At 37.3% G+C, this 27720-nt stretch overlaps 1 protein-coding gene and 1 pseudogene across 7 annotated transcripts in view; one reads left to right on the top strand and one right to left on the bottom strand.

Moving 5' to 3' along the window:
* The window catches only part of RASSF6 (Ras association domain family member 6), a 46157-nt gene extending 18693 nt beyond the window's left edge, over window positions 1–27464 (bottom strand). For 2 of the 7 annotated variants that reach the window (XM_016154013.2, XM_016154017.2), the window contains exons 1-3: window positions 27271–27361; window positions 19642–19740; window positions 606–684 (exon numbers count right to left, since the gene is read on the bottom strand). In XM_016154013.2, coding sequence (XP_016009499.2) covers window positions 606–684; window positions 19642–19706 — 144 coding nt within the window. In that variant the 5' untranslated portion in view covers window positions 19707–19740; window positions 27271–27361. The other 5 variants (XM_036227867.1, XM_016154014.2, XM_016154016.2 and 2 more) reach the window with 5 other exon arrangements.
* LOC107515322 lies at window positions 18773–19148 on the top strand (annotated as a pseudogene).
* Window positions 27465–27720: the final 256 nt, after the last annotated feature.

Raw genomic sequence — 27720 nt, 5'->3', positions numbered from 1 at the left:
AAATACTTTCTAGTTTCAGGACTTCCCTGAATTGTTTCCCTAACAATTTAAAATGTGTTATCTTTATGACATACTACACATTCATTTTAATATTCATTCATTTTAACAAGCAAATCGAACTATGTTATAGATATGTCATGATATATTCAAACAATTCTCTATTGGTAGAGACTTAAGGTATCTTCAAAATTTTTTCCATTACAAATGGTATTAATGTGAACATCCTTCTATATACAATGTGGTGCATTTGTAAGAAAGTATCATGATAGATTTCTAATGGAATTTCGGTTCAAAAGATATTAATGCATTGTCTTTAAAGTAGAAAGCAAATGTCATTAAAGATATTTTAATATGTTTTCTTATCCTCCAAAATGTTTAGAAAGTCAACAATGTTCCAGAACTGAGATTTTGTGATACACTTAAAACAAACAAACAAACAAACAAACAAACAAACAAACCCTTGTGATCATGTTAAAGATTCACCTGTTTCTCCCAGACCATTTGTGCTGGTGGCTTATGGACTCTCACTTAATCTGACTCCTCTATATCTTTACAGATTTTTTTTTCTGTGAATTACCTGTGTTGTATTTCTTTGATGGACTTACCTGTCCATATAAAATATGTAGATTTTTCTGGTTCCCATAAAAAAGGTTGTAGGTCTTCAATAAAGAATTGAGTTGTTCCCTAAAAAAAAGTACATTCAGTTACAATCGGTTGTAGGCTTTTTAATGGTAAAGGCAATAATAGTGTTTTCAGTTTGTAAAGGTATTAGATAGAAAAAAAATAGTTACTTAAAATCTTTACTGTTGTGTCAGCCTAACATAATCCAAATCATTGAAAACTGAAGATTCCTTAGGAGTTCAATAAATGTTAAAGGTGATAATTTTTAAATAAATAACTGAAGAAGGGAAAATGACTGAAGACAAAAACATGAGAAGAGTGTTCTGAAGCAGGAAGCAGCCATGACATGCAAATTTGGTTTCACATTCCTTTTTTTTTCTTTTGCAACATTTAATCAACCTAAGTTAAGCACCTAGAATTTGCCTGACCTTGGGTTTTCCACTAGGAATAGAGCAAGGGTTTAGAATATCACTTGAATATCTTCTCCCTTTGTGGCAAGTGGACTCTGGCAGAGGGAGCGCTATTTCCTGCCACGCCTTCATCCTTTCCTCTGTGTCACCACAGTTAAAAATGCTTATCCTACCTACTCTGTTTGTCCAAGCTTTTGTCTCTCTCCTGTTTTATATTAGCAGTCTCCTAAAAGCCTCCCTGAATCTGTCAACTACTCTTAACAGCAGGAGTTAGTCATTTTAATGCGCCCTTGATCATATTTTTTTTTGTTCAAACTCTCTAATATCTTTTTATTTTAGTATAAATGTTAATATCCTTCCAATGATTTCAAAGGCCAGATGTGATGTGGTGTGCTGTTACACTTTCAATCTCATTTCCTACTTCTCTCTCCTTCACACACTATACCTCACCCACTGGCTGCCTTGATGTACTCTGAACACTCTGGGCACATTCTCACTTCAGGGTCTTTGTACTTGTTGATCCCGCTGCCTGGAATAATCTTTCCCCCATATCATTGTACTGTTAGCACATTTGTTTTTTAAAAAAAATATTTACTCCAAAAGTGATCTTCTCAACGAGTTCTTCTCGACCACCAATCTAGAAACTTGCCTTCTTCCAGCATCCATATCCTGCTTTCTTTCTTACATCTGCCCTTTAGTCACCATCTAACTTTGCATATATTTTACTTATATTCTTATAAAATATATTATTATATATTCTTATGTATTATAATGTACATTCTTATTTTAAGAGTATATTTTATATTATCTTGTATTCTGTCTTCCCTGCTGAACTGTAGCTCATGAGAATAGGCATGTTTGTATATTTCATTCACTCTATAGATTCCATGTGCCTGGAAGAAGGCCTGGCACATAGTAAGAACTTAAATACTGACCGAAGTGATCAGAGGAATTTTTATTTCTAACAAAACATACCAAATGGGGGGGGGAGCTTTAAAAAAAAATACATAAGCAGTTTTGTGGGGGAGAAATCTCATGATATTAAATTTCCATATATATCAATCTCTTTGGTCCTCAATATCTATCTCCCTTCCATAAGACTATTGGCTCTATAAGAGCAGGAATTTTGATCTATTTCATTCATTGCTGTATTCTTCCCAGTGCTTAGAGCAGGGACTTGCTCATAATATTTAAAATAAATATTTATTGAATACCAACAGAATTCATGTATGTGAATTTTTACGTGTTTGATATCATGTAAACATATTTTTTCTATTTAACTTTTCTTACTTTTAATTTTTCATGTACACATTTCCAAGGATCAATACACTCCACATAATCATCGCATAAAATTTTTTTACAGAATTTCTGCATGATATTATTCCATTCCGTGACTGGGTTACTTTAGAATTTTATTGTTAATGAGTACTCCTGTTCTAAGTGTCATTGGGCACACCGATTTTGTTTCCTTAGAGTCATTGCTGTGGGTTATTTCTTAAAACTTATAGTCCCCATAAAGAGCATAAACACTTTTATTGCTCTCATCGTTGAGTGCCAGGACAGCATTCAGAAATTGCTGGTTCACTTGGGATGCGACTCCTGATATGCTGAGCTGTGAGAGCCGTTTTTAAAGCAAATGAACTTTTACATAATCTTATCCCCTCAGCTCCTGTTTCTGATAAAACTGCATGATAAGGTACAGTTCAAGTACCCTTAAAATTGTTTATCTCAGGACCATGTATAATGAGAAGAATTATTCTCTGGGAACAAGCTACTTGGAAAATGTGTCTGTATTTGAACAAAACCTGATTAAATTTTCTTTCACAGAAATAAGGTTTCAGATGACCAAGGGAGGCGGCAAACTGTGGTCTCAGGCCATCTGTTTTTTGTAAATAAAGTTTTATTAGTATACAGCCATAGTAATTTATTTGCTTATTGTCTATGGCTACTTTGCTGCTATAACTGCAAAGTTGAGTGGCCTTGACAGAAACCATATGGCCCACAAAGCTTATAATATGTATTACCTGGCCTTTTATAGAGCAAGTCAGCCAATCTATCAACTATGTGTAATACAGGGTAATTTAATCAAGTTTTATTCAGATACAGAAACATTTTCCAAGTCTTACGTACATTTCTCACCACAGGCAGTATCTCTCTGACTATTCACGGCACTTTGAAGGACACAAGAGTGTGGAAGAAGAGTAGAGCGTTAAGATAGTGTTGAGATAAAATTAAGTAAGTTAATGATGCCATAAAGTGAGGAAATGGTAAAGAAAATTCAGAAATTAGGTGAAAAAAAATTGGCAGTTACAAAATAGTCATGGGGACATAAAGTACAGCATGGGCAATATAATCAATAATAATGTAATAACTATTTATGGTGTCAGGTTGGTTCTGGAGTTATCAGGGTGATCATTTTGTGAGTTATACACATGTCTTAACACTATGTTGTACACCTGAAACTAACATAATGTTGTACGTCAACTGTAATTGAAAAATAAAAACTAAATAAATTAAAAAAACAAAAAAACAAAAAGTTGAGTGAACGACAGCAATGATGAATGGGTTCCAAATATTAAAACATCATCACATTTTTTTTTAAGTTTATTGGGGTAACATTGGTTAATACAATTATATAATTTTCAAGTGTACATTATAATTTGACATCTATAACATCATCACATTTTAATTATATGTACCTTACCAGAGAAATTTTGAAGATGATTCATTTATACACCTGATGAAACAATAAGTCTAACACAAAACTGAGAATAAAATGTAGCCTGAAACATTCTAACTCGACTTGTTGGCATTAGGGGCACAAAAAGCTGAATCGCTATTGTCAAGTAGATCTTTTGCAGACTGACTCAAATTATGTCCTCTCACAGAAGACCTGTACTAATGGTTCCTCATTCATATCATCACTGTGTGCACATAATCAAGAGCGCTTTGTCATATTCTGAGAGTGTTTGAGATCTTTGAAGAATAGATGTTGCCTATAGCAAACTTACTGCTTACAGTACAGAAGAGTTTGGGATGCTTACCAGGCAAAGAAACATTAACAAGAACATGTAGCTCTTTCTATAGTTTTTGTGGAGAAAAGTCAAACAGCTGGGACTCTAAGAGTATAACACGTAAAATGGGGAGTGGTGAGCAATGAGCTGAAGAAGTGGACAGGAACCTCGCTAACTGTTGTAAAGAAGCTTAGAATTAAGCCTGCAGGCAATTACTGAAGGTTCTAGGCAAGAGAATAACATGGTGATGCTAAGGGCCACTAGGGAGTTCATGGAAAACAGATTTCAGGACAGGACAAAATACAGCAAGTTGGGCGGGACCATCCCAGCAGTACTGGAGTAGAGGTGCAAGAGCAAGGCTGTGTTCCATGGAAAGGTAATCAAATGTGCCGCAAATATTGAAGGATCTAAACTATTTTTATTTACTGCCTATTTTTATTCTAAGTTCCTTTCAGAATTTAGAGCAGGGATCCTCAACCCCTAGTCATGGACTGATACTGGTCTGTGGCCTGTTAGGAATCAGCTGCACAGCAGGAGGTGAGTGGCAGGCCAGAGAGAGAAGCTTCAATCTGTACTTGCAGCCCCTCTCCAGCACTAGCTAGCATCACTGCCTCAGCTCCACCTCAGATCATCAGGCATTAGATTCTCATAGAAGCATGGGGTCCCTGGTGTCAAAAAGGTTAGGGACCGCTTCTTTAGGCGATTCAAAGCTAATCGCTAAAATGTGATCTAGGCAGTACCTAGTCAGAAAATCCACATCCATTTAATACACACTGTGATGTTCCAATGGTAACTGTAACAGATTTTTAGGACCCACTTAAATGTTACAAATGGACCTCCATCCCCTTCAAAAAAGGGGAAAAGAGCATCTACACACCTTTTCCTCTCAGCCCCCAAAGAGCTCTCCACTCAGCCAAGACCAGACTGCCTTGCAACTGTTCAGTTTCCCTAACAAAGCTTTAAAATGGGTGATAAAAAAGATAGATTCCATATCCAATCTTCTAAGTTTACAAAACTGTGATGTCTAGAAACCACAGGGGTACCCACGAAGTAGACACAAACCTCAAACACTCCATACACATTATGGTAATATATAATCAATTGATTTTCTAAGAGCTGAATTCTTTTAGAAAACATCACACAGTATATAATCTTGATAGTGTTTTCACAAAACTAAAGCATAGTAAACTTCCATAAAAACTAGACTTCTAACTAAATGAACACAGAATCATAAGATTCCCCAGGACAGAGGCTGGCACTATACAATGCAGTGCAGAGAGGGGATCTCTCTGATAGATGCTGATGGACACCCAGATTTATTCATTACAGCTCCTAGAGGAATGCTATCCAGCAAGGGACTTAACATGGGGGTGACAGGTGCAGGGGAAGGGCACAGAAGAAAGCCCAGGGCTCCTGTTCCTTTAAGGTTCCCAGCTCAATTTTAATGAGTAATAGTGAATCCAGTGTTAACTGCAAAACACTTAGGTGTACTTTGCACTTTGTGGCCTGAATTACGGCTGCTCAGCAGATGGGAATTACCCACATTCTGATGTTTGCCATGAATAATAGACTTAAGCAAGAAACGAGTTCCTCAATCTAATCACACTTTTTAGCTGGCTGGAAGAAACAATTTTTATTTAATTTTATAAAAATGCAATACGCATGGACACGGAAGAGCATAATGGGTAGATGTGAGTTCTGCCCTGCAACCACAGATAGAATGGATGTCAACTATCAGCTGGAATAAGAGTTACATCTCTCTTGTTTTAATAACGATTTATGGCATAATTTAGTGGATATCCAATCCCTTTCTTGGAAACCAAAAAACCGTGTCCCACTCTTTACTAAGTGATTCTTACAATTTGGATTCACTAAAGGCAAACTGAAAATATTGTTTTGTGCTATAATCCAACACAAACTTCAGAGACTGCCACACAATACAAAATAAACCTCAGAGGAAAAAACAGCCCAACGCAGTCACCAAAGGCATATTTGGCCGTGGCTGTGCTTCCTGAGTTTGTGCTACTTCTGCCTCTTGGAGACTTGCTGGAAAATACTCAGGCTTCAACTCAGGCTGCCACAGAATTGCATTGTGATACCAGCATCAGAAACAACATTCTGCTGTGTGTGTTGCCATGTTTGACATTTGAAAGAGTGCCTTCAAAGAGATGAAAGATTGAGGCAGAATGAAAAAGCTAACTCGCTCTCTTATACATTTAGTTTTCCCCTCACTGACTTTGTTCATAATGTTAAATTTTAGCAATGAGATTAACGATTTGATGTTGGGTTCAAAAAACAATTTAAACCTTAATGTATTTTTAATAAAATAAATATAAATTAAACATGTAAAGGTAACAAATGGATCATTTGCTGAAAATTAAAACTGTGATTTTTAAATTTTGTGTTATAGTTCTGTATACCTCCCAAATGCTATATAATAAGTGAATAAATAATACATTATATTAAAACAACTCATAATGTTTTCATAATTTTACAATAAAAACATAATATAAACACCTGTACATTTTGGGAAAGGTGGAACCAGGAAATATGAGAACAGAGACTAAGTAGAGCCTTATCATTAAGACATTTGCCAAGATAAACCATCATTCCATACTCCTGACATCTGCAAGCAGTAGCAGAATTCTCTTAACCCACTTTATCCTTCATTACTGTCAACTTGAATTCTGGAATTAAAACTGCAAATTTCTGCAGCCCCTCTTCCAGAAGCAGCTACAGCCCAGATCTTTTTTGCTTTTGGCCTCATCTCCTGGCTCAAATGATGAGGAAAGAATCCTTTTCTACCTTTGCATGCAAACCTGACCCAGCTAGCAAAGTAGGTTATTCAAATTTCCATTGCAAATGAAGGGACTGGGTTCTACAGTTTGAAAACTGAGAAGCTGGGAAGAAAAAGACTATCATGACTGAAAAAAAAAAATCAAACCCTAAATTATCAGGAAACTACAAATTCATCTAACTTCCTGACTTCCTTTGGAGGGTCTGCCCTTTTTGAAAAGGACTAGTTTCTAACAGTTCTAGCAACTCTGCCAAAGTATCATAAATCATTGCTGCTAATTGGGATGTCAGTGCCTGTGATTTGTTTGCTGTGTTCTTCTAAGCAGTTCTTGCCTAGACCCTGATTCCCTCTTCAGTGCTGACAACCAATAATAAAAAGAACCTGGGAGTTTCATGAAATCTATTAGAAATCCAAGCAATAAAGTAATATAACTAGATTTGTCTCACCTCTACCTCCTAACCATCCTCTGGCTGCTTTGAGTCATTTTGTAACTTTTATATTTTGGGGGCCATTTTCTCACAATTACCCCTGTAAAACATGGCCCTGGAGCCGTTCCGTTAGTGGATGTGTCAGCTTTTCTCAGGGCCTCAACTCCAAGAAGTCAGAGAAGAGCAAAATGATTAAAGATTAAGAAATAATTTCACCGTATTAAGAAGAAACTTAAAATGATGACTAGTCAGTAGATACAAAACAAAGAAAAACACCCAAAATATTTTCTCGATTATGAAAACTCCATTGTTTAAGAGAGAGGCTTTCACTACTCAGAAATAAGTAACTAGATGTTAAGACACAGAGAGGGAGAGGCAAAAGAGGGTTGTATCATTTATTGAGGTGCTAGCATTTGTAGCACTAGCTAGAAATGTGCTCTTGATATGATATCTGATTTTTAAGAGAATCATTTTATAAAGATAAATAACAGTATTGATATTTCAACATAATAGCATGTTTTCCAATAACCTCAGATGAGGGGAGACACAACTGTTCTCCTTCCCTCTATAGTCTGGCTTCTGAAGAATTTTATGAAAAAGATTTTTAAAAAATTCACAATCTATTATTCCAGTTGGCAGCCGCAATGAGCTGCTTCCATATCAGACCTTGCTTTCCATCATCACATGCAGCTGATATCCTAGGAGCAGATCAAGCAGTTTGTAAACAGGGCAGAAAGAATGAGGGAAGCCCATGCTCTAACTTCTTTCTTTGACCTGAAACACAGAGAAGTATGGTCTCTGGTTCATAGCCCTAAGAATGTAGGGAAGAGGCATGAGAATATAACGCTAAATCAAGCTATATTCAGAGATTGCAATATGCTGATCAGCCCTACAGGCCCAACCATGAGGAAACGTACAGAACAAGGAAAGATTCCTGCTAGGATTAGTAACAAACCATTTACCCACACTATAAAAGGAAAATAGAGTCTCCAAATCATAACCTATGCAAAATAAACCCAACTTTATTCTCTTCAGGGAATTTATAGAACAAAAGCTGAGATAGTACACAGGCCTTTCACACTACGTACCCATACCATTGAAGGAAAATAGAAACTAAGAATGATATATAAACTGAATTCCCCACACACTCGGGGGTCTCTGTCTTTCTTGATCTCTTTGTCTCTCTCTCTCATTATCTGCTCCCTCTGTCTCTGCCTGCCCCCCCCCCCATTGTCTTTTTCTCTATCTCTCTGTTCCTCTTACTCCTTCTCAGCTCTCTCACTGTCTGTCTTTGAGAGGAGACCATGCTCTGTCTGTGGAGCGTTATTCCTTTTCTAACAGACTTTCCTTTTGTTTCTAATCTCAGTTGTGCTTGAATTCTTTCCTGTGCGAAGCCAAGAACCCTCACTGACTTTCTCTCAGTGCAGGACTTGAGTTCTCACTCAGGAGTGGTGGGGGGTAGGGGGTTGCCCTGTTATGCATCACTAACATTATTTACAATGTAGTGCTGATTTTAATATTTCTATTTAATCCTAAATCAGGAGTTGAACCTACTTCCATTTTGATGAAATAATCTGTTTCTTGTTGTAGCCAATTGTTTTTGGAGAGAACAGATAAATATTAAGTGCCCAAGAAAATACTGTTGAAAGCTACAAAAAAATGTTGTGCCACTGTGTGTATGGACAACATGAAATCCAGTGGTATATACATATATGTTATATCAGTGGTTCCAAACTGGAGTGAGCATCAGAAATACCTGAAGGGCTTGTTGAAACACAAGTTATGAACAGCTCCCCCAAAGTTTCCGATTAAGTCTGGGGTGGGTCCTAAGAATTTGAATTTCTAACATCTTTCCAGCTGATTCTGATGCTGCTAGTCCAGGGACCACACTTTGAGATCCATTCTTTTAGATCATAGGGTGCTGAGAATCAATGTGATATTATTCTTTTAGGAGAAGGGAAATCTTTCTACTGGCAGATTGCAGGTTGGAATAGGTGGTCATTCCCATTAAAACGATAATAGTTACTTACAACTGGCTCACTAACACTTAATCTCCTCCCTACCCCCCCTCTATTACTGAAGTAAGGCACTGGAGGACACTGTTCCTCAGGCACTCCTGGGGAGGAGCTTTGTTCTAGTTTCCTATTGCTGCTATTACAAATTACTACAAACATAGTGGCTTTAAACACAAACATATTAGCTTATCGTTCTGTAGGTCAGAAGGCGAGTCTCACCAGCTATAATCAAGTAGTCTGCAGGTCTATATTTTTTTCTGAAGGTTCTAGGGGAGAATATGTTTCTTGGATTTCTCCAGTTTCCAGAGCCTGCCCACATTCCTTGGCTTCTGGCTCCCTTTTCCACCTTTAAAGCCAGCAACGGCCACTGAATCACTCTCATCAGTAAAACTCCAGTACTGATTCTTTACAAACAGCTCGTCCCCCACCTTCTCCATTTAAGGACCCTTGTGATTACACTGGGCCCATTCAGATAACCTCCCTATTTTAATCTCAGCTGATGAGCAACATTAAGTCCATCTGCAACCTTGATTCCCTTTTGCCATGTAATGTAAAATATTCATAGGTTCAAGGAATAAGGATGGGAGGCAATTATTCTGAGACTGGACATCACTCATAAAATTTTTAATCTTTTAATCTCTTGCAGAGTTTATCTTTTTAGTAAACCTAGCTAAGTTTTCTTGCCTCCTTTCTTTGAGAAAAAAAGGCTTCTCTCTCAAATCTTGATAATTGCCCTGGCAACTCAGATCCTTTGGCTATTGATAAGGGTTATCAGCTTATTGTTAAGCAGAAATGGTGTTAAACCAGGCAGGGCCCTTAGAGTCTGGGGCGGGGGCGGGACTTTAAGCCAAAGGTTTTTCTTTTTACTCTTTGAGAAATATATTAACTAAGCCTGTTTCCCTTTACTCACTTAATAGGCAAATCAATCATAGAAATTAATAGGTGTATGATTTAAATAACGAGTTTGTATCTTTTCCTTCTCTAGGGACTGAGGTGGCACTTCAGTAGGAAACCCAACACCCTACCCTGACTGAGGCAGGAAGGGAAAGAGCTCCATGAAACCCCTGTAGGCAGGAACTAAGGCCATTCTCAGCAGGAAGCAGATACAGAAGAGACCTCCCATCCCTAAACGTCCATACTAATAATAAAGGGGTTCATTGCTCTTAGAAAAGAGGTAGGCAAAAAAGTTAGTTAGGGGGTTTCTGGGTCTGCCTGCAAAGACACTGAGGTCACCCAGTCTTAGAGGGGGTCTGCCCTAATCCGCCCACATAAGCGAGCGAGAGACATTTTTTTAACTCACAAAGAAACCGGTAGGCAGATATTTAGGTACCAGTTTAAGCCAGCCATTCACGCTTGCTCAATAAAGACCCCAATGACCTTCACCTCACCTAAGTTTCATTACACCATCATTATAATATGATGCGTATGCCCAGAAGTTCATTAAAATCATTATAACAGACTGAATTCTGGGAACAAACATGCGAAGAAGGCAAAATGATGAATCACTGAGTCCTGTTAATCTTAATTGTCAATCAAGAAAGACCACTTCTCTGAGAAAAGTAACTACCCACAGCAAAAAGGGATAAAAACCCAGAAGTCTTTGTTACCAGGCCTTTGAGCCACGCTTCTCTTGCTCAGGCCCGCTTCCACGTTTAGAAGTGTATTTGCCCTTCTAATAAAACTTTTCTTTTCTACTGTATTTCAGTGTCTTGCTCTATTCTTTGTTTGAGACATCAAGAACCTGGACAACACGCCAAGAGAGGACCCCACTCTCCGGTAACAGGAACATTTAAAGGATTCAAGCAAGATGCCGTGATTTACATTGTAAAGGGATCGTCTGGCCGCTGGGGGAGAATAGACTTTAGGTACAGGGAATGGAAGCAGATAGCTCAGTTACAAGGCTGTTGCAGTTGTCCAGGCAAGAGATGATGGTGGCTTGGACTGGACGGTGAGAAGTGGCTGGATTTTGGAAGTGGAGCAGCTTGGATTTGCTGTGGTGCTGGGTATACAGATGAAGGAATGAAGCAATGAGGTTGGTGCCTAATTTATACTGGGGTCTTGCTTTTCATCCTTCCATGAGTTAAACTTTCATTCAGGTTTTTCTAATGCAGATATTTTTTTTAAGCCAGTTGAAAAGTAAACATAGTCGTTCCATGCAACAGGAGTCATTACTGAAGTAGAAGCAGGTTGGCTATAAGATAACATCTTTTATGCATGAACAGCTGGGGCTTTTGTGCTTGTTGAGGATGACTGCCTTGACCTCACAGTCTGATGATGCCCCTGTTTCTTTGGGATGGAGAACCAATCTATCTATTCTGTTAATGAAGTCTTTCAACTACTTTACTGATATGACTTTCAGCCTCTTAGAACATTGGGATTGTTACTAGAGTGTCTGAAACATAACAGGTGGTCAGTGACCCTCAGGATTGTCTACCTGAGCATGAGCTAAAGATAGGAGCTTTCCTGACACATAGGCTTCTTACTTTGCTCTTTTGTAATGCTGCCATGACTGACCACTGATTCTCCTTGCATTTGAAAAAAAGTATTTAGCAACCTCTTCATTTCTCTTCTGAACATCCTCCATCTATTTTTCATACTCTATGCAGAGTAGATAGAACATATCGTATCATCTGCTTTGCTTAACATCCTTAAACATTTTCTCATTGCTCTTGGGATAAACCCCTTAATTCTTATCATGGTAGGTAAAGCCCTGCTTGGTCTCTCTTTTCTTTAGCCTCCTTTTAAGAGATGCTTTACCCTGTGTCCTGCATCTCAGCCACACTGGGCACCTTTCACTTGCTGGAACTCGGGCAGGCTCCCTGTGTTAGAGATGCTCTCCCACTTCACTCCCTTTAACTTGTTAGCTCCCTCCTTGTTCAGAAGTCTAGAATCCTCTCACTAAGACTAGGTCCTTATTCTATCCTAAGACTGGGTTCCTTTCCTTCTGGACACTTACCTCTGTTATCAGGCCTTTAGACCTGTGGTCTCAAAGTGTGATTCTCAAACCAACAGCATCTATTAGACTGCAAATCCTCACTCTGACCTAGACCTAGAAACTCTGGGAACAAAGTCTGGAAATCTTTAGTTTAACAAGCTCTCTGGGCAATTCTGATAACGGCTCAGAATCTAGAGTCTTTGAATTTAGATTTTATTGGACCTATTTAAATATATTCAGTGTATCTTGGGCAGATCTTACTGTTTCTCAAAGGACTGAAGTGATAAAATAGGTGAATGGGGGAATAAATACATTTATTGTCAGTAACAGTCATATTGATATACTTATGACTGATGACAATATATATTCACTGAAAAATATCTGACATAAAGACAGCTTAATAAATGGCTTTTCACACATCTAGGGGGAACATTATTGACCTTTTGTGACATAGTAACAGATGTGATATTGAATTTCTCATAATGAAAATTTATTTTCACTAGGTTGTCAAACATGGATAATGGGAATTTTAAAATAAATTTTTAAAAACAATTCCTGCATAGAAAAAATTCCTCATCCATAGAAAAAGATGGTGCCAAGCACACCTCAAACATTTTGCCCCGGGCTTAGTTTAGAACAAAAATTTGTCAGTGACGGTTCCCTTATCCTTTATTAAAAGACAAGAGCAGCTGCCTTCGAAAGAGCGGTGTCCTCAAAAACCTACCTTCAGGGCATGCTGGGGCACGCAGTGTTCACTCCAGTTCCTTTGCTCCAGAGAAAACCCTGGCCGTGAACCTGGGCAAACATTGCCCTCCAACTCTAACAGCCAGGTTGGAGTAGCCTTTGTACTGATGAATTGTACTTAGAGGTGCAGGTGGCTAGTTCCTTCGTTTCAGCAAAAGGTGCCAGCGAACACGCTTAGAAAAAGAAACTGTTTGGAATAATGCACTTTCTGCTAAAATCTATTACATCATTCTAATTAAAGTTATTTACTAAGGACATGAATGCACACATGCCTTGTGGGCTGCTGTTGGAAGAGCCGCAGTCTGCAAGGGTTTGTACTAGGTTCCTAAGAAGGAGAAAAAAGTCTAACATTTCTGAGAATGAAATCTGATCTGCATTCTAAAACTGAATTTCAACATTTTTCAAGCACAAGGTTGGCATTTACTTACCTCTAAAGTGCCCTGGTTTCAGCCTAGGACATAAAATGAAAGTACTTTGAAAACAAGTAGATGAAACCATTTTTTTAAAAACTCAGCTCACTTAGAATATTTATCATGTGAATCAACAAAGTAGCGGTGACCCCAGGCAATGAAACAGCAAGTGGAACCTTAGTCATTTGAGCATGAAGCTAACTTATGCCAACACCCTTCACCCTGGGAAGTTTCTAAACTCAGAATGTTCATAACAGTAAGATATTGCTGTTATATTGATTACGGTGCTATTAATATTAACACCTCTTATTTTATTGATCATATGAAGTTCTCACAATACTTGCTGAAACCAAAATTTCCATTATGCAGATTCTATTTTCCTATTAATTTCCACTATTTTTGTGTATTTCTCCGCAAAAAAAAAAAAAAAAATAATAAAAATTCCTTAGTAAGTTGGTAATTCTGTCTTTTTCACTAGTACAGCAGTGCCTACCGCAGAGCGGGAGCTGAATAACTATTTGTTAGGTGAGTAAATGAACGGAGGTGTTTGCCAGATTTGTGACACATTGACTGTCATAGGTGGTCTGTGGTATTATAATTTCTGGTCACTGTTTTGTAAAGATTTCCCCAGGCTCCAGGAATTCTGTTTATTTCAGGTGGTCAGAAGTCCTCAAACTTTAATCTCTTCCTTTTCTGAGCAGTGGTTCTTAGTTTTCAGTATGTATCAGGATCACCTAATTAGTTCTGGGGAGGAGCCCAGAATCTGCATTTTTAACAAGCATCTGATTGAGAAGCAGGTGGCCCATAGACCATGTTTTGAGAACTGCTATCTTCGAGACAGGTGTTTGTATAAATGTTATAAGATTTTACTTTACCACCAGGAGTTCCATCTAATATATGGATAGTAGGGCATGAAAGAGGCTCTGGGTTATAGAAGATAATCTACAAATCCTCAATTTAGTCTACTAAAAATATGACACAAAGTAAGGGTCACTAGAATCATAGATCCTTCTTTAGAAATATCTTCCCAAAAATATGTGGTTTCATTTTGACATATTTTACTACAGGCCAATTATAAAATGGGAAGGCACATAGGTTCTCAAATTTTGTTAGTTTTCTTTCTTTTATATTCCTAATCATTAGAAAGTATAAAAAAATTTTTTAGAGTTAAAAAATATAGAGTGCTGACTTTGAGGCTGTTTTGTAGGAAAGTGATTAATACATTCTGGCTGAGAACTACAGCTACACTATTCAAACTAATTATTCATGTATTACTATCATGATTTTGGCGAACTCCAAGTGTCACCTGTTGCCAATATGTTTTTAATTGACTCCTCTTTTAAGTAGATTTTTATGTCTCATGAGCAATAATGTTGTGAAATCAAAGATTTCCTGTGCTAGTTATATTTTTCTAATATTTTCCATGAGTGCTCAAATAAAAAAACAATTATCTATATGTCACCCAAAGTCATCTCATGTACCAAAGTCATCCAGGTACCCCACTTTGGGAAACAAGAAGCAAAAGATGCTTAGGCCTTACCCTCAATGGGTTTACATTCTACCTCAGGAAACTAAGCATGTGTATGAGACAATAAAGACAAGCTAGGAGATTTCAGCTGTTGGTGAGAGAGAAAACTCATCAGACATTCGTGGCAATAATGTTAGATTTGTTTGTACTCCCTGATCAAGTAATTCCACTTCTGTGAACTAGGCTTTGTGTGTTCAAAAAAGTAGAGTCTTCCTGAAGGTTAAAATTAAAGGAATGATCATATTATGACATTTCTATATCATTGAATGCCATGATGTCATTAAAATCTACTTTAGGAAGACTTTTTTTAATCGTAAGTGAAAATATTTATAATATAATGCCAGGTGTGTAAAACAAGATACAGTCTGATCTCAACTATGGAAAATAGAATTCTTAGAAGGTGGTGAATATGACAAAATTAAACAGTATATATTTTTTCCCAGAAGTGAGATTGTGGGTAATCTTTATTCTTTCAATTTACATGTTTCTATATTTTCTCAAGCTTTTATAATTACATAAAATATAAATATATAAAATATAATAATTTATATAAATATATTTTATAATTAAGACATAAATAATTTAAAGGACAAGTACACAAGTAATTAACACAGGCTAATTAAAATCTTACTGCGATTCAGGAAGGATTTCATGGGGAAAGTGAGGAGCTGAAATTGGGAAACAAAAAAAAAAATATTACAAAAAACCCCAAAGTTAGGAACTACCAGTATATGAAATGAGGGTCGATGTCAGTGAAAATTCTTGATTTTCATACTGTGATTATACAGGTGAACAAAAGAAGGGAATGTGATGGTCTAGGATGAGAAAGTACCATTGTCTGGTCATAGCTACCAGTGAGATTGACGTAAATCTTATTAGAACTGAACTAGGAGCTCTAAAGGTAAGAGAAAGCTTTTCTAAAGAGACAAGATTCAAGTACCAGGAGGAACCTAGAAGATAAAGAAAAATACATGTATACAAATAGTGGGGATTAAGGAGAATAGAAATACTCATAAGGGCAAACAGGAGTCAGCAGGGCACAGGAGCTTCTCTATGACATTTGTTCTGAGGTTTTGTCAGGGAGGAGGGGGTCCTACTTCATATTGACACCAGGGTGTGCAGATAGGGAACTGTAGATTAAAGTTACCTGGTGCCTGTTAGAAGTATATTTTAATTTAATCCTAAGGGTAAGTCTAAATGTTAAAGAAAGGTCCTTGCTTCTTCAGGAATCTAGGAGGTAGAGCTGCTGCGTCACAGCTGAAGTAGACAAAGGGACGGTGGTTGTAACCTCAGAGGCTGTAATCTGAAAAGTGGGCCCAGGAGTAGTTTAGCAATGAATTGGTGGGGGCAGATGGGAATCGTGATTTCACAAACTGAACTGAGTCATGCAGTTGAATCATAGGAAATATGTCCATGGGTTTGTACATTCTTCTCTTATGCTCTGTACTTTTTCCTCTCTGAACTTCCTTCCCACTGTGGTAAATTTGTTTTCCTGGTTGAGCAAACTTATACTGCACAGAAGGCATACAGGCAAAAAAACAAAAACAAAAACAAAAAAAATCCCTAGTGTAGATCCAGAGCTATTATCTTTGGAGACACCTCGTTTCCTTCCATCATTTCCTTCAGGAACAGGCAAATATGGCAGGGAGAGCTCCTTTGGGTCCTGGGCTCTTACTCTGTTACTCTCTTAGGAGCCTCTTATCTTTTATTCACAAACTCTCCCATCTTCATTATCTATCAACTTTGAGCCTCCTTTGCCTCCTGTTTCTCTTGCAGATTGCTCACATTCTTGTCTCATCTTTAACTTTGTCGTTTTCTCTTCCCAAACTGCCATCTTTCAGGTCCTCTCAACAATGCCCATCTTGTTACCATGTCCATCTCTTAACCTATCTCTATGATCTTTCTGTCCCCTTTTCCTTTGGTTTTATGTGAATGCTACTTTTTCTGACATTGATTGTCAATCATCTGTACCTAATATTTTAAAAAATAAATTTCTCGGTCTTTCATTTTAATTTCCCATTTCAACTTTCCTCTTTTCCTCGTATCTCCACTGATGCTTCACTTACCTTGATATCCTCAAGTGGTATCATTCATACACACACACACACACACACACACACACACAATATTACCCACTACATAATTTCTCCTTCTCTTCTCCACAGTCATTCTGCCCACTTTTCACCTAATGTACTTTGCCTTGCCTTCTTGTTTCCTATTTTTCTTACTTAATTTCACTCTTTTCTAACCTTGCACCTATTTAGAATCTGACCATTTTTTTTTTCTACCTTTATTGCTGTCACCTTGGTCCAAGGCACTATCATCTCTACTCTGGACTATCAGCTCCTCGATAGCTTCTCGGCTTCCACTCTTTTCTTCTCTTCAGTTTGATCTTAACAGTCAGACTGATCCAGTTATTCATGTACTCAGTATCCTTCAATGACTTCTCGGGAAAGCTGAAGTCTCATAATGGCCTATGAGACCCTCAATGTTCTGGCCCCATTATTTCTCTGACCTCATCTTCTCTTATTGTTCTTCCTACTTCACTCTCCGCACTGGCTTCCTCCACGCTCACAGGCATGTGCCTGCCTCAGGGCTATAAATCGGGCCCTTTGCTTAGATGCTTCCAGCCAGATACCTGTACTGCTTGCTCCTTCACCTCCTTTAGGTTTTTACTCTAATGTTACCACCTCACTGAGGACTTCCCTGGCTATCTTTTATGAAAATATGTAGATACATGATGCCTGAAATTACAGATAGTACTGAACCCTATCTATACTATGTTTTTTTCTATACATACATACCAATAATAAAGTTTAATTTATAAACTAGCAATTTCATGGATAGAAAATTCATTCCTACCGTAGACCTTAGCAACCCCAACATACCATTTTTTTTTCTTTTCTAATTAAGTAAAGAACTTTCACCTTTACACTTAAAGGAAACACTATGGCTTTTCTTTGGCACACCTGAATTCCCAGCATCACTATTCTAGCCTTTTGGGGTCATTATTAAGTTAAATAAGGGTTACTTGAACACAAGCACTGTGATACCATAACAGTCTATCTGATAACCGAGACAACTACCAAGTGACTAAGGGGTGGGAGCCTCTACAGCGTAGATACGCTGGACAAAGGAATAATTCATGTCTCAGGCGGGATGGAGAGAGATGGTGAGATTTCATCACACTCTTCAGAGTGATGCACAATTTATAACTTATGAATTATTCATTTCTTGAAGTTTCCATTTAATATTTTCAGACCATAGTTGACTGCATATAACTAAAATTGCAGAAAGTGAAACTGTGGATAAGGGGGGACTACTGTATTCCCTTTTTAGGAGGTAACCCAATGAGGGTAAGGGTTTTGTTTGGTTCATTACTGAATGCTCAAGATCCGGAAGAGTACCTGTCCACAGGGAGAGTTAATAAGTATTTGAGGAATAAACAAATAAATTTATTATCTTTTTATTATCTTTTACTTTATATCTTTTTCCTATCTCTTATACTTTATGTTATCCTCTATCTTTAAATCCATTTTAAACCATATTTTTCCCTCTGCTTTCCTATTTCCAAATACTGCATCATTTATATCCACTTCCTTCTCTCATTTATTTGGCTTTGTTTCTCTTCCTTGTAAGACATGGGTCGTGTTCCAGTGCCCCTTTTTTTTCTTAGCATTTCATCTTCCCCCTCCTTGGTTTCTGCTCTAGATCAGTGAGGTTCAGTTGTCACCTTTATTCTTATGATTTTCAGATCCATACTCTAGCATTTGCAAAGCAACATAAAATCCTATTTGCTATGTACAAAGAAACAGCTATGGGATCATTTCAATTCCAGTATCCTGCCCAGCAAAGAATTAGTTAGCTAAAATGATGCCAGGAGGTTTAACTGAAGCCAAACCTGCCACTCCAGAAATCCAGGAGATTGCTAATGAGGTTAAACACAGCTTGAAGAAAAAACAAATGAGACTTAGAAAGAATTTGAAGGTGTAGAATACAGAATTCAAGTTATTGCTGGAATAAATTACTACATTAAGGTGTGAGCAGATCTTAATAGTTATATTCACATGAAAATATTCAGAGCTCTTCCTCAACAAAATCAATCTTTGACACTTACTTGTTACCAGACTTACAAAAGCAAGGACAATGAGTTGATGGGCTTTTAGCAGCATGTTCCAAAAATGGTCTGATTCTTTCCACTGGCTACTGATTAATGATATCTGCTAACAAATGCAACTATCAATAGAGAAGCATTCCTCTTTAAATAAATTAATTTCTTCAAAGAAAATAGATGTGGATTTTTGCCAAATAGTGCAAACCAAATGTTAAGAGGGAAAAAGTAAAAATGAAGTGTGTCTTGAGGACACGGGAGAAGAAGAGGAGAGTACAGGAAAGCCTGCGTTGAGCTTGTGGTCTAATTATTTGGATAAATCGTTTACAAGTAAACTTCAATCCTTTACCTAATGCTGCTTCTGAGAATTGTGCCAACTATTAAAATAGAAGTTTAGTTTTTAGTGAAATTAGATCACTATTTATGAAATATGAGTGATTGTTCCATGAAAGGCTATGGTTTAGCAGTCTTTAGAAACATGTTTATTCAATTTCTTATTCCGTGACTCAACTGTTAATTCATATTATTGATTTTGTCTATCATATACCATGCTTAGAATGACAGCACTGGAGTATAATCCACAAATGACTGGCGAATAGAATAACATATAATATAGGTATATAGTTACCTGGTAATGAATGTCCTTTCATTGACGAAGATCCACGAAGAGCAGTGATAAGCCATCATAGTCATCTTTCCTTTCTTCTTAAGATCATCTGAGGATACCCTAAAACATTAGAATAATATTAACGGCATGCTCCTGTGTAGCATTCATAAATTACTTTCTGACTTAAATTGAACTTTTTTGTTATGTCTCCAGTGGGTAAAAGTATTTTGGGGGAGTTTGTAAATAGTGTTTTATGTATGTGAGTGAAGTTTGGGTTGGGGAAGAAAGGAAAGAGAAAATAATCTTTTTTTACCATGTGCCATTTTGTAGATTTTACCGCATTTAATCCTCAGACCATCCCAGCAAGGTATGGGTGTTGTTACCTCCATTTCAAATACTTAGTAAGTAGCGGAACAGATAATTTGAAGCAAGGTCTGAATGTCTTCAAGAACTCTACTTTTTTTTTCCCACCATTATTGTTTTTGCAGTTTGGAAAAGTTATACAGATTAAAATTTTTTGATTTTCTGTAAATTGGTCCATTCTAAGATTCTTTCAATAGATTCTTTTCTATGTCTAAGGAAATTAATATTAAGGATAAATGAGATGTTCCCCAAATTTTCTATTGTAAGAAAATAAACTTAGAGTTCAGAGTTTTAACCACAATTCATCTTGAGTGAGTTTCTAAACAGCATCCTCTAAACCTCTTTTTCATAATTGTTCATGAGATAATTTGTTTTGGGGACAACTAATAACGTATTTTGCATCCTCTGTCCCTCTGTACCACCTCCGCCTCAACCCGTGTTAAGTTTTCAGTTGTTTGGGTGTTTTCCTTTGTTCTTATTGCTCAATATGTGCTTTTGAGAAAAATTCATTTTATTTATTTTGATATCATCTTTTATTTTTAAATTAAAAATTATATTCTACATATAAATTAGGGAAAATAGTAGTAAAGGAAAAGGAACATATAACTTAATTTTGGCAATCTCTAAGGAAAGATAATAAAAAGGACATATAAAGAAATATTAGAAAAATTACAAATATACAACTTGATATATGGTCTTCCCTTTGGTAGTCAATTTGAGAGACTGACAACTGTGGGATAGAGAAGCAGAGAGAAAGACAGACAGGGGCAGAGCACTATCTCTATGAAAGTACAGTACAAACCACAGTGTTGGCCCATGATTAATGCTAATGATTTGAAAAATTTATAAATGAAATCCTGGATCACAGTTATGCTGATAATCACTTTACGGTCAATAGCTATATTAGCTACATTCTTGGTAATAAATGCATCCAGTATGTTCAAATTTGAAATCACTCCTATTATAAAGAATTTATTTCTGAATTTTTAGTATTTGATTTGATTTGGAATAATCTCTGTGGACTTTTTTTTTTTTTTTCATTTTTAAATTTATCCACAGCTCTGATACTACTAGGGTTTAGTGATTTAAAAGTTATTCTCCTAGTTCATCTCTCTCTATAAATGCACATATGTGCTTGGGGTGTTTGAAGCTGCTGTTTTCTGCCGCAGAGCTTACTTTTTATTGAGAAGTATAAAAAGAAAAAAAAGAGAGAGAGAGAGAAGTTGCATGAGAAATTCTGCCTGGCTGGAATAATGTTTCTGAAGCCTTGTTGGTTTTATATTTTATAGTAAAATTCCAAGAAATTTATGGGGGAAAAAAATTAGATGTCTTGCTGTTATTATATTTTAAAATAAAATTTCCAGAGACTTATGGGGAAAAAATTCAATTTTAAACTTCTGCTTACTTAGCAGCTCAGTGCTATTTTCTTTAAGAAAATATTAAATTCCCAAAGGCTTCTATGATACAAAAAGAGGCCTTTTACAATCAATGAAATTTTCTTGGCAATAAGGGAATACAAGATAGCTGCAGTAGAGAAGAGATCCTAGGGCAGTGTTTGAAGATGTGAAGAAAAGAAGAAACTACTATGCAAACTGAAAAACTACAGAATCAGTGGCCCAAGGCAAGGAAGGGTGGGTCAATTTTGTAAGTCTGGTTTTTCTAAAATTCTAAAAAGACTTTTCTCCTGTATGATTCTGTGTAAGGAAACATATTCTTTCTGTTACAGAAACTCAATCTAAACTGACTGAACCCTGCCCAGTCTCGCAAACACGATTTTATATTTCTAGGCAACTAAGATCAAGCTTGAACATGCAAGATTGATTAAGCGTGATGTAACATCTTTTAAGTCGCCTTCAGGGCCTGGAAACTGTGATTAGACATGAATAATATCCTCCTTTATGTTTTCATATAAATGGCATTAAGGTGTGACCAGAGATTAAGTATAATAATTTCTAGTCATTCCATTTGGCAGAAATTGAGTGCTTAATTACCATTGCGTCAAGTCTATGCAATCATAAGGAATACAGCCAGAACAAAAAGATAGGCTGAAGAGAAAGGACCCATTTTTTTTTTTTTAATTTAAAAGGGGGATTTTCTCCTTTCCCTTCTGAATCAGATTATTTTAGTTGGGTAGGCTACATGAAAAACATTTAATATCCTTTTTCTCCAGAAGAATACCAATCTGTAAAATCAAATAAACAAACAAAAAGGAAATAAAGAAAAAAAAAAGAAAATCTATTCTCACAAAATTCCTGAAGCATATTTTTCCTTATAATACATTGTTAGTTTGAAATTACAGTATGTATGTGATAGCTATGAGTGCATCTCACCAGGATACTGAACAGTCTCCAAGCCGAATGCTTGACTAGTTTCCTTTTATGCTTTCGCCATTCTGATCTCATATCATTTTCTCATCCACAAACTTTCCTGGGATCTTATTCTTAAGAAAAACAGCCCTAGTCCCTTAACCTGACATTCAGGCTTTCTGCAATTCCACTCAAACCTACCTTTTCAAACTGAAAATTGAAATTTTCTTTAACACCAGGCTTTCTAGTCTAATGGAATCTCTAGCACCGGGTCTCTCCTTACCAGTTCTCTCCCACAAAAGGGCCCTCCTCATGGCAGGTCCAGATTTCTGCTTCCTTATAGTCCTTATATAGTGGGACCTTATCAAATCTCCCGCAGCCTATTATCTACACTGCTCTAATGTCATTTTCTGCATTCCACTTTGCATTGGCATTATTGATTTATGTCTTTTCTCCTTTTCTACTCATAGTCTTTTTCTCAAAGAATGTTGCTCTTCCAGTTGGGTATGTTATCCTCTCTGGAAGAAAGAGATATCACGGAGAAGACTCCTGCTGGAAGGGACAGAAGCTCAACAAATCAGGCAAATTAACTCTGTAGGTCAGAAGCTACATGAGCATTTTAAGCTGCCTTGGGACAGAGACACGGCATACTCCATGAGCCCAGTGAATACCGGTTACTCATTCACAGGCTTTGGTTTGGGTTGTTTGGTTACACAGCCCTTGCTCTTGGTTCTAAAACCTGAGATTTTCCCCTAAATTGAGTCATTTTAACAACCCACAAAAAGAGTTATTGATGCACCCTAGTGAGATGCCTCATTGGTCACCTTGCTGCTTAAACACAAGTTTCTCCCTCCTGGATCCAGATTATTTATCATCTATTCCTGTATTTTACCCTTCCTTGTTTCTCTCCTCCCCCATTTCAACAGTTCATTTTCTCTCTTTATTTTCTCCACCTCTTAACAGCTTTTGACAAGGTTGATTGTTTCCTCTTTCTGAAACACTTTTTTTTCTTAAAGCTTTTGAAACAAAGCAGCAACCATAGCAAAATAAAACCGTGTCTTATTTTCTCACTGTCTCATAGACATCAACGTTTTAGCCTTCTTTGCCAGCTCTTCCTCTGTATGATCACAAAATGCTGGCTTGTTCTAACAGTCTGTCCTTGCCCATCCTCTCTTCTGTATCCACACTTTCTTCCAGGTAATCTAATCCTCTCCAGCTCAGCCTTTCTGTTGAGCTCCAGATTCATGGTCATTACCTACTCAGTCTCTGCTTAGGTGTCTAATAGGCATCTCGATTAACATGACCAAAACAGAACCACTGACCTTCTCTCAGGCTCCAGAATTTCCTCTTCCACAATTCTTCCCTATCTGCCCAATTAGGCACCAAAAAACTAAGACTCAGTCTTATTTTTAACTCCTTCATTATAACCAGATTCTAATCCAAAAGTAAGTTCTAGTGATTGTACCTTAATATGTAACCTGAACTCAAAAGCTTCTATTTCCAAAGATACTACTCTGAGCCATGCCAGTATCATCTTTCTCCTGGATTATTGCATCAGCCTCCTGATGGGTTTTTCTGAATCCCATTGTGACCAGTATTCCATTCTCCACACAGGATCTAGGATGGTAACTTTAAAGATCAAATCAGATGTTGCCATCCCATGATTAAAACCTGGCAAAGACTTCCAAGAGTGATATAGAATAAAATATAATCTCCTTACAATCACTCACACTGTCCTATTGATATCTTCAGTATTCACTCCCTTCATTATTTCCTTCATTGATTCCATTTCATTTACAGTGGTCTTCTTTCTGATTTTCAATCACTCCCTGAGCTCATTCTCTGAGGGATTTATACTTGCTGCTCCTCCTACTTGAAATGTTTGTCCTTCAGACATGGCTGCCTGTTTCCCATCATGCAGGTCTCTCAGTCCAAGTGTCCCTTCTGTCAGAAGTCTTCCCCAAGCAAGTCTCAATTAGTCACTATCACATTACTTTCATCTAATTATATATCAGTATCTGAAAGATCTTATTTATTTACATTGTCAGTCTTCCTAACTACAACATGAATTTCCTATAATAGGAGCTTTTAAATGTACTTGTGTACATCCAGCTCTTAGAATTTCACTTCAAATGTGAAAAGAATTCAATTAATTTTTGTTGAGCGACTGACTAAATGTAAAGTTGAAGATATGGCCCACAGGATTAAGTACTTTGGATGTTCACTATTATTTTGGTAGAATATAATAAACTGTGACTTGAGGAAGAAGATGATTGTTACAAATCTATATACTTTACTGGGGAAATCATACATAGCTCTCCAGTCCTGGGGCCAGAGCTTATTGACCTAGATTGTGTATGAAAAAAAAGAAAGGTTTTTATTTAATAAGTATGGTTATTTACTTTTTCATCTTGTTCAGACAGAGTGGAGCTCAAAAGATAAGAATTAGATAGGTCAACAATTAAGTCCTGGAAAAAAATTGTCCTAGAAGTACTAGGGTTAGGATCACTTAGGCCTAGGTGACTCAGCAAGGAAGAGAGGATATTAGGAAGGTAGAATTGGTCTGAACAGGCAGATGCAATCAGGAGCCTGAGAAAGCAGAATGGGAGCACTGAGTGTGCAGGTGGCACTGAGATCTGAGAGCATCAGAGAGCATCCGTGTTTTGCCTCCCTGCTCCGTACCCGGCCTGGAAGTGGGCTTGCCCTCACTGGCCAGTTACCCGAGGGAGGACGGGATGGGAGAGGAATCCAAGGTCCAATTAAAACTCAAATGCTATTTTGAGTGCAATTGGAAAAGTTAACTATTTCTTAATCACAGTTGTTTCTCATTCTCCTTCCCTCCCTCCCTCTCTCTTTCTCACTCTACCAAAACATTTAATAGTTTATCATAAAATATTATATGCATTAGAAATAGTAGGAAAATATGTGTATAATAAAACAGACTTTAACCTGCAAGATATATCCCCAGTTATGTGGTTAAATAAATTAACCTCAAATCAATCTCAAATATGGTTAAGTATATTTATCTCAATTTAGGCTACTCTGTGTGCAGACATATGCCTATTAAGAAATATTAAATCAAATAACTTGGTTTAAGAAGCCCTAACAATATCTATTCGACCTAGAGGCATATTTCTTCTTTGAAAAGTTATTTAGTAAAGAGAGTACTATTATTTATTCTAAATGAATCTGATTCTTTTATAAGTTTTTCGCTAAATTGCATTAAATGTAATCAAACCCTAGAGGACAATAATATAATGAAGTCCAGTTAGGTTGGCTTTAGAATTCTATCCAGTCAATAGCCAATTATAAGTGTACTGGAGAATTTAACTCTGCAATTTGAAAAAAAGAATCTATTAAAATAATAGTGATTAAGTTATGATCAACTATAAGTTATCTAAATGTTTTATTGTAAGAAAATAAAAAGATAAAATGTCACCAATGGAAATACTTTGCTGATCACAGCTACTAAGTTTGTCCCTTCCTCAAAGGTATCAACATTAATACAACTAACAGCAATATTAATAAAAGTGCCCTTTAAATGAAATTCCATTAAATAGGTTACTTCCTTACCATTTAAGAGGTGAAGACCAACAAAACACAGGTATCATAGTTTTATAGTTCTTGACTCTTAACACGAATGAAAGTCTACGTCAATTTAATATAAATAATACAATATGTGCTACAATATAAAGACATGGACTCTATGGTCTAATATTCTCAAAGTTATTCAAGGGCAATCTCTCTTATAAAACTCAAATGTCATGGGTTCCACAATACAGAATTGTGTGTAACTCTCTTACTAGAAAAAATAGATTAATATAAATGTGACTTTTCCAAAGTAAAAGTGATTGAGTAACAAGTAAGTTTGAATATGCCACCATGCGCTCTATTTGAAAAGTGGTATGAAGCCAGATAACTTTATTGCTACTCAGAGAGGTAATGCTATGCCCACGCCATCTGCTCACGTGTCCTGGACTCCCTCTCTGGAAATCAGTTTAACTCCAGTACATCCACACTGACTGGTGTCCCTAGTTTAGCTCACGCTTCCTGATCTGGCCCTTTAAGCAGAGCAGCCTACTCCTTAATGTTAACAGGAGGTACCAGTTATAGAACACCTGCTAAGTCCTAAATTCCTATCAAAGTCCTATTAGCAGATCCTGTGAGGATGCTTGTTTCACAGATGACAAATTGAGGCAAGGATAGGTCAAGCAACTTGCTAAATAATGTGTAAAGTCAGGATTTGAACCTACGGCTCTCCTGGTTCAGTATTTGTATCCTTAACTCATGGGAACTCATTTAATTAGTTATAATAAGTCTTTCTTCTCTCTCTCTCTCTCTCTCTCTCTCTCTCTCTCTCTCTCTCTTCCCTCCCTCCCTCTCTCCCTTTCTTCTCCCTTCCTTTTTTGGTGTGGTCTTATATCCGAAATCCTTTTTATTTTGGGGAGTGGGGGCAGCGGTGAGGGGAATATCTCTGTCACTTTGTGGAAACAAAAAAATATTTAGCTGAGCCATCAATTAAAAAGACCTTTTGTGTCTGCTGATTCAGTACACTATTGTAACCATGAGAACACTCTGAGAAAGGAGTATGTCATGCGGGAGCCTAGTATCTTTGCAAGAGTGAGCACAATTCCAGGTAAAGTGCTCATTCATCCATTTCCCTTGAGGAAAAGGGAGGAGGGGCTGTATCCACACTAACCTCTAGGCCCTTCCCTCCCCCACTCCTTCCCGCCTTTTCCTCTTTCCCACTTGCTTACCTTGGTCAGGAAAAGGTACTGTGAGAAAATCAAGAGGGAAAGTAATGTCCAGATTTCAGGCTGCTGTTATACAGGTACATATTCAACTTGGCTGCTTATGAATTCTATCTATTTTCTAATAACGTGTCCTCAACTTGACCTCGGGCAGTGGGTTAGAGGGGTTCTTTATCCTACCCCTACTTTACACCTGTTATTCATACCGTCAGCAGAAGGAGCCTTTTTACCTTAGTTGTTGGGCTGGACTTGCTTCGGAGAGTTTGTCCCCCTGCTTGGCCACAAACTGATTGTCTGAAAGTCAGCGCTCACTCACCTGTCTCGGAGGTCTGTGCCAAGTGTGGGAGGAGGGGCGCACGCAGCTCACCTGACTGCGGCTGGGGCTCTGCTCCTGGCAGTGCCCCTCCACACGCAGGGTCATTGAGCCCAAGAAGCTGTTAATTATTACTCCTTTTCGCCACCGCAGGGAAGTGTCAGAAACCTGAGCCACTCCCTGCGCCTCAGTGCATGTTGGGAGTGTTTACTTTCTTTCTTAGGAGCAGCTGATAGGAACACTCCTTTGCTCCTTGTCACATACCTTGAGGAGAAGTGAATTAACATTCTGGTTAACGTTTTAACCACTGAATTGGACAGATTCTCATCTCTACTGTCTCGTCTATCCAGATTATAGAGAAATAGTC

Source organism: Rousettus aegyptiacus, unplaced genomic scaffold (assembly GCF_014176215.1).
Source record: "Rousettus aegyptiacus isolate mRouAeg1 unplaced genomic scaffold, mRouAeg1.p scaffold_m13_p_10, whole genome shotgun sequence".
NCBI lineage: Eukaryota > Metazoa > Chordata > Mammalia > Chiroptera > Pteropodidae > Rousettus > Rousettus aegyptiacus.
Note: the sequence above shows the minus strand (reverse complement) of the source record. Positions and strands in the feature narration are given on the sequence as shown.